This window comes from Anolis sagrei, chromosome 3, assembly GCF_037176765.1.
Source record: "Anolis sagrei isolate rAnoSag1 chromosome 3, rAnoSag1.mat, whole genome shotgun sequence".
Taxonomy (NCBI): Eukaryota; Metazoa; Chordata; class Lepidosauria; order Squamata; family Dactyloidae; genus Anolis; species Anolis sagrei.
The window spans coordinates 26,212,227-26,227,480 of NC_090023.1; the positions used below are offsets into that span (position 1 = coordinate 26,212,227).

General features: G+C 39.8%; 1 protein-coding gene across 1 annotated transcript in view; it reads left to right on the forward strand.

The window, feature by feature from the left end:
• The window catches only part of CUL5 (cullin 5), a 36,452-nt gene extending 28,371 nt beyond the window's left edge, over nucleotides 1-8,081 (forward strand). The window contains exons 14-19 of the mRNA XM_060771002.2: nucleotides 315-438; nucleotides 734-909; nucleotides 1,001-1,162; nucleotides 2,300-2,418; nucleotides 4,582-4,705; nucleotides 5,312-8,081. Of these exons, the coding sequence (XP_060626985.1) occupies nucleotides 315-438; nucleotides 734-909; nucleotides 1,001-1,162; nucleotides 2,300-2,418; nucleotides 4,582-4,705; nucleotides 5,312-5,506 (900 nt within the window). The 3' untranslated portion in view covers nucleotides 5,507-8,081. The remainder of the gene's footprint in view (nucleotides 1-314; nucleotides 439-733; nucleotides 910-1,000; nucleotides 1,163-2,299; nucleotides 2,419-4,581; nucleotides 4,706-5,311) is intronic.
• The last annotated feature ends 7,173 nt before the right edge of the window (nucleotides 8,082-15,254 follow it).

Below are 15,254 nucleotides of genomic sequence, written 5' to 3' on the forward strand. Positions count from 1 at the left end.
GCCGCACCAGTCCCTAGTGATGAAGGCAAATGACAGGTTGATTTTTTAGCATTGTCTTTCAAAACCAGATCCCACATCCTTCATACCAGCTAGTATGGGCATAGCAGTTAGCATTTGACACATTTGAATAAAGACTATTTTGACTCTTTTAAACACCTGGCTTTCCATGGTTGTCAAGCTCATGTAGCTCTTGATCATTTAGATATGTCTATATATATATAACAGCTGAAAGCTTTTTGCTTTATATTTAGCAAAGTGGGTTTATGTTCAGGATCCTTTTGTGCCTCAGTTTAATTTCCCCTTTCTTTACACAGGAAGTAGGTATGCCAGCTGATTATGTAAATAAGCTGGCGAGAATGTTCCAGGATATCAAAGTATCTGAAGATTTGAACCAAGCCTTCAAAGAAATGCACAAAAATAATAAGCTGGCCCTTCCAGGTACTATTCAATTGTGTTTTATTTGATTGTTATAGTTTGCTATGTTTCATTTTAATTGTATTTTTTGTTTTTAATGGATTGTTTTTGCTTTGATGTTTTTGTTTTGATGTTCTGTGATGTTCCAACATTGTGTCCCATGTGTATGCCATCCCAAGTCCCTTCGGGGAGGTGGTGGCGGGGTACAAAAATAAAGTTGTTGTTGTTATTTCTCAATTTTCTTCTTCCCGTTAACATTTTATGACTTGCATTTCAATTAACAGTTCCAATAATGTTTGCATCATTTTTTTTTGCACAGCTGATTCTGTGAATATCAAAATTTTAAATGCTGGAGCCTGGTCCAGAAGTTCTGAAAAGGTGTTTGTATCACTTCCTACGGAATTAGAAGACCTCATTCCAGAGGTAGAAGAGTTCTACAAAAAGAACCACAGTGGCAGGAAGCTTCACTGGCATCATCTTATGTCCAATGGCATTGTATGTATATGTGCACTTCTCATTTCACCAAACTGTAAATAAGATTGTGCTTACTATAGAGGGATTAATCAATTTTTGGTCTTGTTAACAGATAACTTTTAAGAATGAAGTTGGCCAGTATGATTTGGAGGTAACAACATTTCAGCTGGCTGTCCTTTTTGCATGGAACCAAAGACCCCGAGAGAAGATCAGCTTTGAAAATCTCAAATTGGCAACAGAACTCCCTGATGCAGAGCTTAGGAGAACTTTGTGGGTATGTCTCCAGCTCTTTAAAAAGCTTTTAAAAAATTCCATGAGAACCAATGTGCGAAGTTTTGAAACAGAGCACATGGGTAATTTAGTCTGTCATTGTTTTGTTTGTTTTTTTAACAAAATAGTATGATACACTGAGTGGAAGCAAAGGAGGATTATTTCTTCTTGTAAATTGGTGGTGGTGGTGGTCTTAAGGTAAATCTTTGCTAATGTTAACTACTTTTTTTGTTTGAATAAATGCTAAACTAGTTAATAGGAGTTGAAAACTAAAACTTTCAGTCTCCTCTATTTGCAACCATGCCAGATGAAGAGATAGGAAAAGTCTGCAAAGCCAAGACTTACTGTGATTTGTTTTTATCCAGTAAACCAAGTTCTACCCACTTAGTATGAGTTGGGTGGATATCATGGAATTTGCATCTGGAGGGCACCAAATTTGGAGGAAAATGTACTGACTTATGGTGTAGTTCGATTCATTCTTTCTGTTTGCAAAGGGATTAAAAATAATTGAAACAGATATTTCCTTAGTTTATTTATTACAGTACTTATATTCTGCCCTTCTCATCTTGAAGGGGATTCAGGGTGGATCACAGAACACACATATGCCAAACATTCAATGCCAATTATACAATGACAAGACAGACAACAGACAGAGGTATACATAGGCTTTTTCCCATCATTCGGCCACAGGGGGTGCTGTTGCTCTATCTCCTTGCTGAAGAGCTTTCTTTGTAAACTTTTCCTCCGACCACTGTGCCTAAAAAACCTCCCCGCTTAATGCAGTTCCTATTCATCTACTCACATTGTTGTTTTCGATCCATTAGGTGGGCAGGGAGCCGGGCTGAAGGTCAGGAGTTCACCCTGACCTGGCTTCGAACTGTCAACCTTTCAGTTGGCAAGATTTACTGCAGCTGCAGCTGGTGATTAACCTGCAGTGCCAAAGTTTTTTGGGGTTTTTTTCTTTTGCTCTCTCCCCTCTTGGACATCTAACATTGTTTTATATGTCATATAAATATGTGATTAAAATGTTTGGTTTTTAAGAGCTTGTTAAAATTCGTAAAATAGACTGAAGAGCACATTATTAATTGCCTACACTGACAATTGCATTTCATCCCCCCTCTATCTCTTTTCTTCTCAACAGTCTCTTGTAGCATTTCCAAAGTTGAAACGTCAGGTTTTGTTATATGAACCTCAAGTCAATTCACCCAAAGACTTTACAGAAGGAACCCTCTTCTCAGTCAACCAGGAGTTCAGCTTAATGTAAGACATATTGCCGGTTTATTCCATAAACAGAAACATATCAGAAAAGAAAAAAAATCACATTTTAACATTTAATAGTTCAGCTGTTCTTAACGTTAATTTCCAAAATAATGTTAAGTCAGTGTAAAACTTATAATGCCTGATCTAGTTATGTTTGACAGTTGTTTTCCGTTGTTGGTTTTAAGGTACTGCTGGAGTGCAGACAATTGTTAACTATCACTAGAACTATCCTGTTTATATTTTCTCTTTTACTATATATCCCACAAACGATATGAAAAAAACCCAAATCTTATTTTATTCTTCCATTTTTTCATGATTGCTTTGTTACAGGTTTTTTTTCCCTAGAGGCTAGGAAATATATTTTTGAATCTGTCTTCAAAAACAGAAACCAAAAAGCTCCCTCTCTAAATATTACAGTTCCTTTCAGTGCAGCTTGCGGGTAATTTTGTATTGCTCATACATTGCATGAAGCAGGTCTGTCAACATATGTCCCAAATGAGGTCCAAAGTCTCATTTTTGGACCTCAAATGAGGTCCAAAGTCTCATTTCTATCCTCAAGGATTCTAGCAAAGTAGCCCACAACTTGACTTTATCAAACCATTTCTGTGTGGTTCTTAGAGAAAGTGAGTCCTTGGTTCTATTTGTCTAAGGTAGTGGTTCTCAACCTGTGAATCCCCAGGTGTTTTGGCCTACAACTCCCAGAAATCCCAGTCAGTTTACCAGCTGTTAGGATTTCTGGGAGTTGGAGGCCACATCTGGGGACTCACAGGTTGAAAACTACTGGTGTAAGCTGTCTGTTAGGCTTTCAGAAAATACTGGAAGGCAGAACTGAGCCAGTGCGTTTATAAGAGGAAAGTTACTTCCCATCCTTTCTTTTCACTTGTCATTATTCTTTGGTTTCTCAGAAAATAGGACGTATTTTGTTGCAATGTGAGAGCGTTTGATGGTCCCTATGTAGATTGTATCAAGACTTTTCATTACATCTATATTAAGAAATTGGATTGGTCCATCTTTCAACAACAACCCATGAAAGGCACTGCAGACTACTTCAACCAGAAAAATTAGCCATAACAGAGCACCCGATGAACCAACCTGGACACAGCATTTTATTTGAGAACACAGAAATGCTGGACCACTCTCACAACCACCATGTCAGACTACACAGAGAAACCATTGAAATCCACAAGCATGTGAACAATTTCAACAGAAAGGAGGAAACCATGAAAATGAACAAAATCTGGCTACCAGTATTAAAAAAAACTCTAAAATTACAACAGCACAACAACAGAGAGGAAACAAACAAGGACATCTAATCACCTCTCAACAAAAGTTTGCTCCAGGCATGTCAGGCCATTATATGCTAATCAAGGTGGTCAGTTGAAACATTCACACCTAGCTCCAGCAGACAAGAATCCTTTGTCTTACCCTGGTCATTCCATAGATATATAAACCATTTTTCCTAGTTCCAACAGACCTCACTACCTCTAAGGATGCTTGCCATAGATGCAAGCAAAACGTCAGGAGAGAATGACTCTAGACCATGGCCATATAGCCCGAAAAAACCTACAACAACCCAGTGATTCCGGCCATGAAAGCCTTCGACAATACAATAACTACATTTCTTCATAGTAAAGAACTGGGTCCAAGCTACTCTACCCATCTCTTCTAAGGTTTCAGAGAGAGGGGAAAAACACCAATCACTACATCTCTCTGACACACATGCAGAGAGAGATCTCAAAGCACACAGCACATACTCAGTTGTAAGAAAATGAAGTCAGATTTTTAAAAGGCTTGCAGTAGAAAAGTGTCAATTCTACACAACCTGGGCATTGTGGGGTTGAATTCCAATATTATCAAGCTTTGATTGAGTCTAGGTTGAATTTTGTTAGTTTTGAGATGTGTAAGCAGCCTGTTTTCTGTTGGAAGCACCTGAACCAATCTGAAGAATCTTTTTGCTTGGTATTTTGCTAAAACCAGTGTACATCTCTGAGATTCAGAAAGTAAAAATGAATTCCTCTGTGTTTCTCGTTAAAAGATTTGGGATATTAGGATTTGGAAATATCTTTGTGTGAGAATCCTGATTGCTTCTGACGGTTAGGACTAGGCAGGATGTGGTAGGTTAGATTACTTAGATTTTTTTGACCTCATGTTTCATTCTTTCAGAAAAAATGCTAAAGTTCAAAAAAGAGGTAAGATAAACCTAATTGGTAGACTACAGCTAACTACAGAGAGAATGCGAGAAGAAGAAAATGAAGGGATAGTCCAATTAAGAATATTACGAACCCAGGTATGTTACCAGTCCACTTCAATTTACTAACATTGATACCGTTCTCCTATTGCATGATTTTTAAAAAAAATCCTGCTGCTTAATAGACATAACTTGTGATATGCTCTTGGAAAGTGTTTTAGTCCCTGGCAGTCTCATTCCTCCACCCGTCCTGGGATATCTAATTAAACAAAAATGGGACTGACACTTTAGGATGTAGTTATTTATATTTAACTGACTCACTTTGTGATCAAAGAAGTTCCTCTAATTAGGCAAGTTAAAATTAATTTTGTCATTGAATGAAAGAGCTAGCATAAGAAAATGTCAGTGCATACAACTTAAAAAAGAAAGGGAACACAAACTCCTCTGAAATTAACAATGTGAGTGATACAGTTGAGTAGGAGGAGAAATGTAACTTCTTGAAAATGTCTGCTGTAATATTTATTTAATGATTTATTCCCCATACTTTTACCCTCTCCTTTTCACACCAAATTTCACAACCGGCAACAATTTGATGCCCAACAAACAAACAAATTCCAAAAAATAACAAGTACAAGCTTTGCTTATCTTCTTCAATGTATATCCAAAATGATCTTTTCTTCCTTTCTTGCTTTCCCTGTCGCTTAGGAGGCTATCATCCAAATAATGAAAATGAGGAAGAAAATTACTAATGCTCAACTTCAGACTGAACTAGTAGAGATATTAAAAAACATGTTCTTACCACAGAAGAAAATGATAAAAGAGCAGATTGAATGGCTTATAGAACACAAATATATCAGAAGAGATGAATCAGATATCAACACTTTTATATACATGGCATAGTGTGAAGACTCTTACAGGAAGATGCAGAGAAATGTGTAATGAAGGTGGTTTGGGCGAACGAAACTACAAACGGACTGCTGGAGAAGGACTAGTTTGACTTGCATTACATATTCAGATCCCTGCCTTACCTTTCCAGAGGACTTTGTTTTGCCAACCTTTTTTTCAGCTAGCATGATGGCATTTCCCTTCATGTTGCACACGTTTTTAACAGCATGATGTTTTTTGTTGGGGGAACTTTACATTCATGGAGAGCCCATTGTGAGTTTTTTAAAGGTTTGATTTGAACTCATTTGGAACAGAAAATATTTGGGTTTTTCTTAGAGGAACAGTACTTGCACAAGGAAAGTATCTTCACTTATTCATGCACTGAAGAACTGTTAAATTTTCACATTCAAACAAACAAACAAATGGGACTAGATGTAGCACTTCCCAATTTGTGTTTTGGATCAACAGCCTAAATATATTTTCCCAATTTTGATCTCTGTGTGTATAAAATGTGAGCAAGACACAAATACATGACAGCTGAAGATATATATTTAACTGTTGGCTCAATCAAGTGCTTCAATATAACAGTGGATTTTGAATATTGAGAAATAAGTGATGCTAAACAAAATATATCAAATATTTCACCATTCTTTGCAGAACTTGGGTAAATTTGTGTTTATTGGACAGATGGTTTGTTTCAGTACCCTCCATTTTTAAGAGACAGAGTTAGTGCTTCATCTTTAAGAAATGTGTTTCATGGATCGGTCTGCTATGGTGAAACAAAAGGAAATATTAAGTGTATTTCTTTGTACATTTAATATTTGTATTTACTGTTTTAGTATGCTTCTGAATGCATTAATTATAGCTGGTGCACAAATCCCCCAAAATAGAAATTAACGTTTTGACAATCCCTATACATTTACTTCCTTTGATTATTTATTTGAATATATGTAATACAGTTTTATGCTGGAAAAAAAGCCTGACTGTGTGGAAGAAGACAATTCTTATTTGACCCATTTGACATGCATATGTGGACAGAGTGACACAAATCTTAACAGGCTTATAAGGCTTGTCTACCAAAAACAGTTGCAGCCAACATCGTTTACTTGAGTGGATTGTGCCCTTGTTCTTTTTCTTTATTAAATATCTGTTTCAGCATTAAAGAAACAAAGGAACCCACGCTAAGGCTTTAGATCAGTGGTTCTCAACTTGTGGGTCCCCAGGTGTTTTGGTCTGCAATTCCCAGAAATCCCAGCCAATTTACCAGCTGTTAGGATATCTGGGAGATGAAGACCAAAACATCTGGGGACCTACAGGTTGAGAACCAGTGCTTTACAGCAAAGTTTGATTTACTGCAATCAAAGCAATTACTACATCAACATTTCAAACAAATGCTAATAATGAAGCAAATGCTAAGGAATGTCTCCTTCACCCATCCCTGAGTAACTGCTGAGTTGCTTCTTTGTCTAGATGCTCTGAATTTTCCATCATGTTCTAGATCCCTTGCAATGGTTTCAATGCCACCAGCATATGAAGAAAGTAACGAAAAAGGAAGGGAGAAAAGATGTTTTTATTGTACTACTACTATACACAAGAATGCATCTGTGTAAAGCTCCCTTTCAGATTGTAGTGACCCAGAACAGTCGTTCTTCCCTTTTGGTGGTTAGTGGTTATGCAAACCAATCTTATGTGTTGCTGTTTATTGGCTGAAGAATGAGATCAAACGGATTGTGATAGAGATAAAACGATTCTGGTAAGTGGGTTGTTGTAGGTTTTTTCGGGCTATATGGCCATGTTCTAGAGGCATTTCTCCTGGTAAGAGCAGCAAAGTTTTACTCTTTTGAGAACACAAAAGTCAGTAACTACAACATACCAGCTTCTAAATATCACATAATGTTGGGATAGAGCAGGCATGGGCAATCATCAGCCCTCCAGGTGTTTTGGACTTCAACTCCCACAATTCCTAACAGCCTCAGGCCCTTTCCTTTTCCCTTTCAGCTTAAGCAGCTGAAGGGGGAAAGGAAGTGGCCTGAGGTTGCTAGGAATTGTGGGAGTTGAAATCCAAAACACCTGGAGGGCCGAAGTTTGCCTATGTCTGAGATAGAAAACAGAGACAGTGTGTGAACAGCAAGCCTCAATGGATCTGTAAAACAGGGAGATAATAATAGGGTAGTGATTTAAAATCGTTACTTCCTGGCATTTTCTGTTCTTTGTAGAATACAGAACAATATATTTTAAAATGTTCAAACTTGAATTCGAATTGCAGAATTTCAGCTTAAAATAGTTGTGGACAAGACTGAAAGAAAACGTTTTGCTACTTATCAAACACTCAATATATGTTCGTGGGAAGAACACTATTGTTGTTTTCCCACTGGCCTTCTGCATTTGACTGGAAGTACATAGGAAATTAAATTCAATAGAATACTATGCGTCCCATTAAATTACTTCGACAGAGTGGTTTTAAACTTTATGCTTCCTATTAAATTCGAATGTGGACTAGGAGGTATGATATATTATAATGAGCTTAAATCAGATTAAATTTCTTAGTACTATTCAGACATTAGAAACCTTCAAACTTAATTCATTTTTTTTTAAATTTCCAAGCAGTGCAAATGTTTCTGATGGGATTGTGGCTCTTCAAAACTGCCCCCCGCTCTACCTTCAAGCTCCTTGCACCCCATAGAAATGAAGCATCCATTGCAGCACAAAGGCTGTGTTTTGAAGGGGAAATTGCCCCAAATCCATGTACATGTGGAAGCACTTTAGGAGCACAGGTGGGGCTGTTGCGGTCTCTTCTGTCCTGTTCGTTTCCATAGAAGGAAAATACTGAGTGCTCACTTTGTGTCCATCTCATGATTCTTTCACATGAAAGCCAATTCAATGTGTTTAAGGCCAGGGAATTAAAACAGACAATGTGCCTATAAAGTGGATCAGGGTTTTTCTTTCTTTTTTTCCTTTTTATTTTCCTGTCTGTGGGAACAGCATGTCATGCAAAACACTGAATCTGAAAATCACACCAGCAATTTCCTTACAGCTGCAGAATCACCTTTTCGCATCCTTTGTTCAGGACACTTTCACCAAGATGCCCTTAAGGCTAAGGTTATCAGGAATGGTAATATATATATAGTATGCAGAAGTATGAAAACATCCAAATCTTTTCTTTAAAAAAATAAACAGTCGTTGCAATATGGCAACATGACACTTTTAAAGCTGATTTTTAGCTTTGGATGTTTTTTCTCCAAAGACTTAGCATTAAAGAGGTGCTGCTTCTGAAAAATGTGTGTTGCCACAAGCACTGCCATTGTGGTTTGTATTAAGTAATACTATAGATGTGAAAAATAATGTAGGTTGCTTTGATTTTTTAAATACAGGTGTTTTTGACACAGCCAATGAGGTTCACACTTAATTTTGAAGTCTTCCATTTATTTTCCTTTATCCCTCTGCTGCCCCTCATTTCCTACCTATTCCTTTGCTTAAGCCTGTTCTTGTTGGAGCATAGTATAGGTAAATTTAATTTTTAGTGGTGGCTTTTCCCCTTTTAAAGAAAGAGCAGCGTGACTTGAGTAGTCAAACACTTTGAATTTATTTGCATTACACTCTCTGTTGTTAAAAGGTACAGATTTTAAAAAATGCAGCCGCGATACATATTTGGTAGCTTCACAGAAAGATTTGGTACCTTGAGTGCAAACCTGTTTTCTATTTTCATGGAATCGACTGGGACGCTTTCTTGTAAATTCAAGGTCCTGTTTGTGAAATAAAACAAGAACTCGGGAGCTTTTCTGTTCATAGACTATATGTAGCCTGGAGTGCAGCGCAAATTGAGTTTCCTAGGTTGTAATATCTCTTGTCGACATATGGTTATCTAAAGTTTTGAATGTGTGCCACTACATACTAGATAATGCTGTACAATTTTGACTGGTAGCAGATTTTTCCTTGTATGGCAGTCTGGCTGAACTATTTTGATGTACTGCTTAATTTGGGGGATTTTATTTTTTAAGTTGTATAATTTATTTTCTTGCAAAAATAAAAATGTAATATAAAATATTACGAAAGAATCAAAACAATTTTGGTATTTTCTCCAGAACCTTTCATAAACGGTTAAGTACAGGAATCCCATAGTGAAATGTCTGCAAAAATCCAAGACATGAGGTAAGCCCAGATACAAATATGAATTCCTCTCCATTTTAAAAGCTATACCTTCCGTAGGACAAATCAGAACATTATGATGGGAGTGCGGATGCCATTTCCGATCTTTATGTATATCAGTGGTTCCCAACTTGTCCCCAAGAACTAAAATATGGTCTGCGGCCTCACCGTTACAAGAGTGGTTTCGTGAAACCCTCTTTTAGTGCTAAGGCAACATGGATGTTGGGAAGGGAGAGGCTGACTACCCACGAAAGGCGTCACAACAAACTTCCTGACTGCTGCTTCTCCCTCCCTCCCACTGAGCAGAGCTGTTCTATTTGGTGCCAAAGTGGCGGCACCTTGGTATCTTCATTTTTAGGCCTGTTCCTGGGGTTATTTGGGATGCTGATTCAGAAAATTGCATCCACTAGATAATTAAATATGGCTTTCTGTGGGCAAGCAAATAGCAACTATTGGATGGCATAAGTTCTGTATCAGAAACTAGAGATGATATGGTCTATCCAATGAATTTTTCTGAATCAGCACCCCAAATAACCAAACCAAATCTAAAGTTGACCAAAAGCTTATTTGTAACTCTTTTGGTACTAATGTTGGATAGTGGTCCCTGGTCAAAGTGGTCCATGGTCATGGTACCATAATCAAAATAAACAGTTTTAACAACAAAAAAAACAAAACAAAACCAAAGTGGTCCATGGTCAAAAAAATGTTGGGGACCACTACTGTATATCAAGGAAAGAAAAAGAGAAAATATGTACACTGTGCATCTAATCAACTAGACCAGAGTGTACAAATACAATTGTATCTCGACTACCAGTTATTAATTTCTGAGCTCTAAGATACTCCAAATATGCAACTAAACTGGTTTTTAAAACTGAGAAAACTGGTTTGAAGATGATGATGATGATGATGATGATGATGATGATATGGGGGTTGTCTGGAAAGTAAGGTTACAACGCACGTAGCTCTTGCAGGGAATTTTTGCTGGGGAAGTTGCTTTCACTGGCGTGTAGCAGGAAGCAAGCGGAAGCGAACGAGCAGTGCCAGTCGTCAGTAGCTCATCATCTGGCATTGTGAAAATTAGAGATAAGTGTCCTCATTCCGTTTCCCTCCAACTGTAAAGTTTGCGCTGTAATACACTACCTAAATGATAAAGACATGAATGCTGCTGCGATTCATCGCAAAATCATTTGAGTTTATAGAGAGGCTATAATGTCAAGACAGCATGTGACAAAATGGGTACGGAATATGTTGTGACACTATGAAGAAACTTCACAGAGCCATCCAAAACAAACGTCGTGGGATGCTGATGGCGGGAATCGGTCTCGTTCATGACAATGTGCGTCCTCACACTGCTCATGCGACACAAGAGTTGTTGACTTCATTTGGTTGGGATGTTTTAAGCCACCCCTGTCACAGCCCCGATCCCGCACCCAGTGATTATCATCTGTTCACTACATCTATAGAGGCATCCTCAGAAGTTGTGGGGTCTGTTGGAAACTAGCAAATGGGGTTTATATATCTGTGGAATGTCCAGGGAGAGAGAAACAACTCTTGTCTGCTTGAGGCAAGTGTGAATGTTGCAATTGGCCAGCTTGATTAGCATTTAATGGCCTTGCAGCTTCAAAGCATGGCTGCTTCCTTCCTGGAGAATCTTGTTGGAAGTTGGTAAATGACACTGATTGATTCTTGTCTTGAGTTCCCCTGTTTTCTGAGTGTTCTTTATTTACTGTCCTGATTTTAGAGTTTTTAAATACTGGTAGCCAGATTTTGTTCATTTTCATTGTTTCTTCCTTTCTGTTGAAATTGTCCACATGCTTGTGGATTTCAGTGGTTTCTCTGTGTAGTCTGACATGGTGGTTGTTAGAGTGGGCCAGCATTTCTGTGTTCTCAAATAATATGCTGTGTCCAGGTTGGTTCATCAGGTGCTCTGCTATGGCTGACTTCTCTGGTTGAAGTAGTCCGCAGTGCCTTTCATGTTCCTTGATTCGTGTTTGGGCAATGCTGCCTTTGGTGGTCCCTAAGTAAACTTGTCCACAGCTGCATGTTATATGGTAGACTCCTGCAGAGGATAGAGGATCCCTCTTGTCCTTTGCTGAAGGTAGCATTTGGTGTATTTTCTTAGTGGTCTGTAGATAGTTTGTAGGTTGTGTTTTTTCATCAGCTTCTCTATGTGGTCAGTGGTTCACTTGATGTACGCTAAGAACACTTTTCTTCTAGGTGGATCACTGTCTTTACTCTCGTGGTTTATTCTTGGTCTTGCAGCTCTTCTGATACCTGTGGTGAGTATCCATTGGCCGACATTAGTTCTTTCTCCCACCCTGGACATTCCACAGATATATAAACCCCACTTGCCTAGTTTCCAACAGACCTTACAACCTCTGAGGATGCCTCCCATAGATATGGGCAAAGCGTCAGGAGAGAATGCTTCTGGAACACGACCATACAGCCCAGAAAACTCACAGCAACCCAGTGATTCTGGCCATGAAATTCTTCGACAACACAATGATGATATCTGTCAATCAAAAAAGTGTAGGATCAAAAACTGCTAAAGTTTGACTGATACTGAATGTGGGTTAAAAAACTGGATTTACTTATACCCATGCATACTATTAAAGTAGTTTTTGGGGTGGAAACCAGAGCATATCTTGTATGGAATTGCTTTAATACATTAACATGCCGTGCTCAAAGCAATCTTAATTTGGCCGCTCTTCTTTATTACGATTTTTTTGCTAACTTGCTAAAATAATGTTTACATAGTTTGGATCCCTTTGTAAACACAACCAAAAGAACTTTGCTTTTTATTGCCCGGCCTTCTTTTACAGCCTGTAATAGGCTCTGAGGACTTTGCTGTGTGCTCTCATCTAAGCAATAGAGCAGCTATCGTTTCAATTGTAAACACAACGAACTGTCTCAATCCAGTCCTTTGCGAAAACAAATCCTTTCAGTCAAGTCCAAAGGGCTGGTCCTGGATTCCTTGAATAGTAAAACTGTAGAAAGGGTGCATCTACACGACATAATTAATGCAGTTTCACACCACTTTGCCATGGCGCAATGCTATGGAAACATGAAAATTGCAGTTTGGCGTGCCTCCCTTTGGCAGAGAAGGCCTTTGTAAAATGACAACTTTCATAATTCTCTAGCATTGAGCCATAACAGATAAAGCGATGGGATTCCTCAGAAGTCTTGGAACAGTTTGGATGGCCATCTTCCAGGAAGGCTTTAGTGGTGTATTTTTGAAGGGTGGCCCCACAGAAATACACCACTAAAGCCTTCCTGGAAGATAGCCGTCCAAACTGTTCCAAGACTTCTGAAGAAGGAGAGCCCACCACCATTCAAGGTTGATTATTCCAGTGTCAAACAACACTTAGCATCAAGGATGTTTCTCCTATAAGGTTCAGACAGAATTCTGTCTCACCCATTAGAATTAAATTGACTCTTGGTCTTTTCTTGTCTATTCATGCAAACCTTGATTTTACTTTATTTTTTGCTGTTGACTCATGTTTACCTTCTGGTTCCGCTGATATTTAGGTGCATTGGGTTACTTGATTAAAATGTTCCTATGGTGGACAATGAAGCTTTTCTTTGCACCGCTCTCCCTATTGAATCACTTCTGCTATTGCGTTTGTGGGATATTATTATTGTAGAGGCAATGGTGCAGTGGTGCTCTGGAACTCTGCACGAAGTCAGGAGCCCCCTTGGGCTCGTGAGGGCAGTGAAAAGGAAAGTTGAATTCCAACTGTAGAAGCTGTTTATTGCAGGCCAAAGAAATAGGCGTTAGCAGGGTGCCCACAGCACAAAAGGTCTGTTGCAACCTCAGAATAGGGTTGCAAGGTTTTTTATCACTTTACAGTGGTACAGTGAGTTCAACCCTTCAGTGCCGGTAGGAGTGAAGACTGACCGGTCGCAGGTTCGAATCTGTGGGTGAGCTCCCTTCGTCAGCTCCAGCTCCCCATGTGGGGACATGAGAGAAGCCTCGCACAAGGATGGTAAAACACCAGAACATCTGGGCGTCCCCTGGGCAATGTCCTTGGAGATAGCCAATTCTCTCACACCTTGCATTTCTCAAGTCGCTCCTGACATGGGGGGACAAAAAAGTGTCACAGAAAGTCAAAAGCACATTGTCATTGGTGCACAGAGATCGATTATTTCATTGGTCTAAGCTGGCTAATACAGATTTTGGGTTGTTGTAGGTTTTTCGGGCTATATGGCCATGTTCTTTGACAAGCTGGAATGTGTCCAGAGAAGGGCAACTAAAATGATCAAGGGTCTGGAGAAGAAGCCCTATGAGGAGCGGCTTAAGGAGCTGGGCATATTTAGCCTGAAGAAGAGAAGGCTGAGAGGAGACATGATAGCCATGTATAAATATGTGAGAGGAAGCCACAGGGAGGAGGAAGCAAGCTAGTTTTCTGCTTCCCTAGAGACTAGGACGTGGGACAATGGCTTCAAACTACAAGAGAGGAGATTCCATCTGAACATGAGATAGAACTTCCTGACTGTGAGAGCCGTTCAGCAGTGGAACTCTCTGCCCAGGAGTGTGGTGGAGGCTCCCTCTTTGGAAGCTTTTAAACAGAGGCTGGATGGCCATCTGCCAGGGGTGCTTTGAATGCAATATTCCTGCTTCTTGGCAGGGGGTTGGACTGGATGGCCCATGAGGTCTCTTCCAACTCTATGATTCTAGGAGCATTCTCTCCTGACATTTTGCCTGCATCTATGGCAAGCATCCTCAGAGGTTGTGAAGTCCTTGATGTACACCTGGAGGGCCGGAATTTGCCTATACCTGATCTACACTGTTGAATTAATGTAGTTTGACTTTCACAGACATGGCTTAAGGCTCTGGGTTGATGGGTGTTGTAGTTTTTACAAACTCCTTGGTCTCTAGGTTCTTGTGGGTTTTTTCGGGCTATAGGGCCATGCTCTAGAGGCATTTTCTCCTGACGTTTCGCCTGCATCTATGGCAAGCATCCTCAGAGGTAGTGAGGTCTGTTGGAATTAGGACAATGGGTTTATATATCTGTGGAATGGCTGGGGTGGGGCAAAGAGCTCTTCTCTGCTGGAGCTAGGTGTGAATGTTTCAGCTGACCACCTTCATTAGCATTTGAAGGCCTGGCTGAGCCTGGGAAAGTCTTTTGTTGAGAGGTGTTAAGATGTGCCTGGTTGTTTCCTCTCTGCAGTTTTGGTCTCTCTTTGCCATTCTGTATTGGTGCTTCATCAAACTACAGATCCCATGATATTGCTACAGCTTGGCAACACTTTAAATGCCATGGCTCAATGCCAAGGAATCAGTCTGCTAGGAATTGTGGGAGTTGAAGTCCAAAACACCTGGGCTGTTTTGGCTCCCACCTCTCTTCCTCCTTTTATTGCCCTTCACTAATAGGAAAGGTTGGTCAACCACGCCCACTTTTCACCTCAAGGACCGCCCACTTATTGACGTCACCCTCCCTCCTCCAATAGGAGAGCGCCTCGTTCGTCACGCCCCTTTCCTCGCGGCTTAACACGTTGCCCCAACCGTCACACCCCCTCCTGCCTGTCAAACTGGAAACCAGCGAGGATTCAGCACCGCCGCTCCTATTGGCTGGATTAAGGGGCGGGGCGTGACGCATGCGTCGCTCGCGTGCTC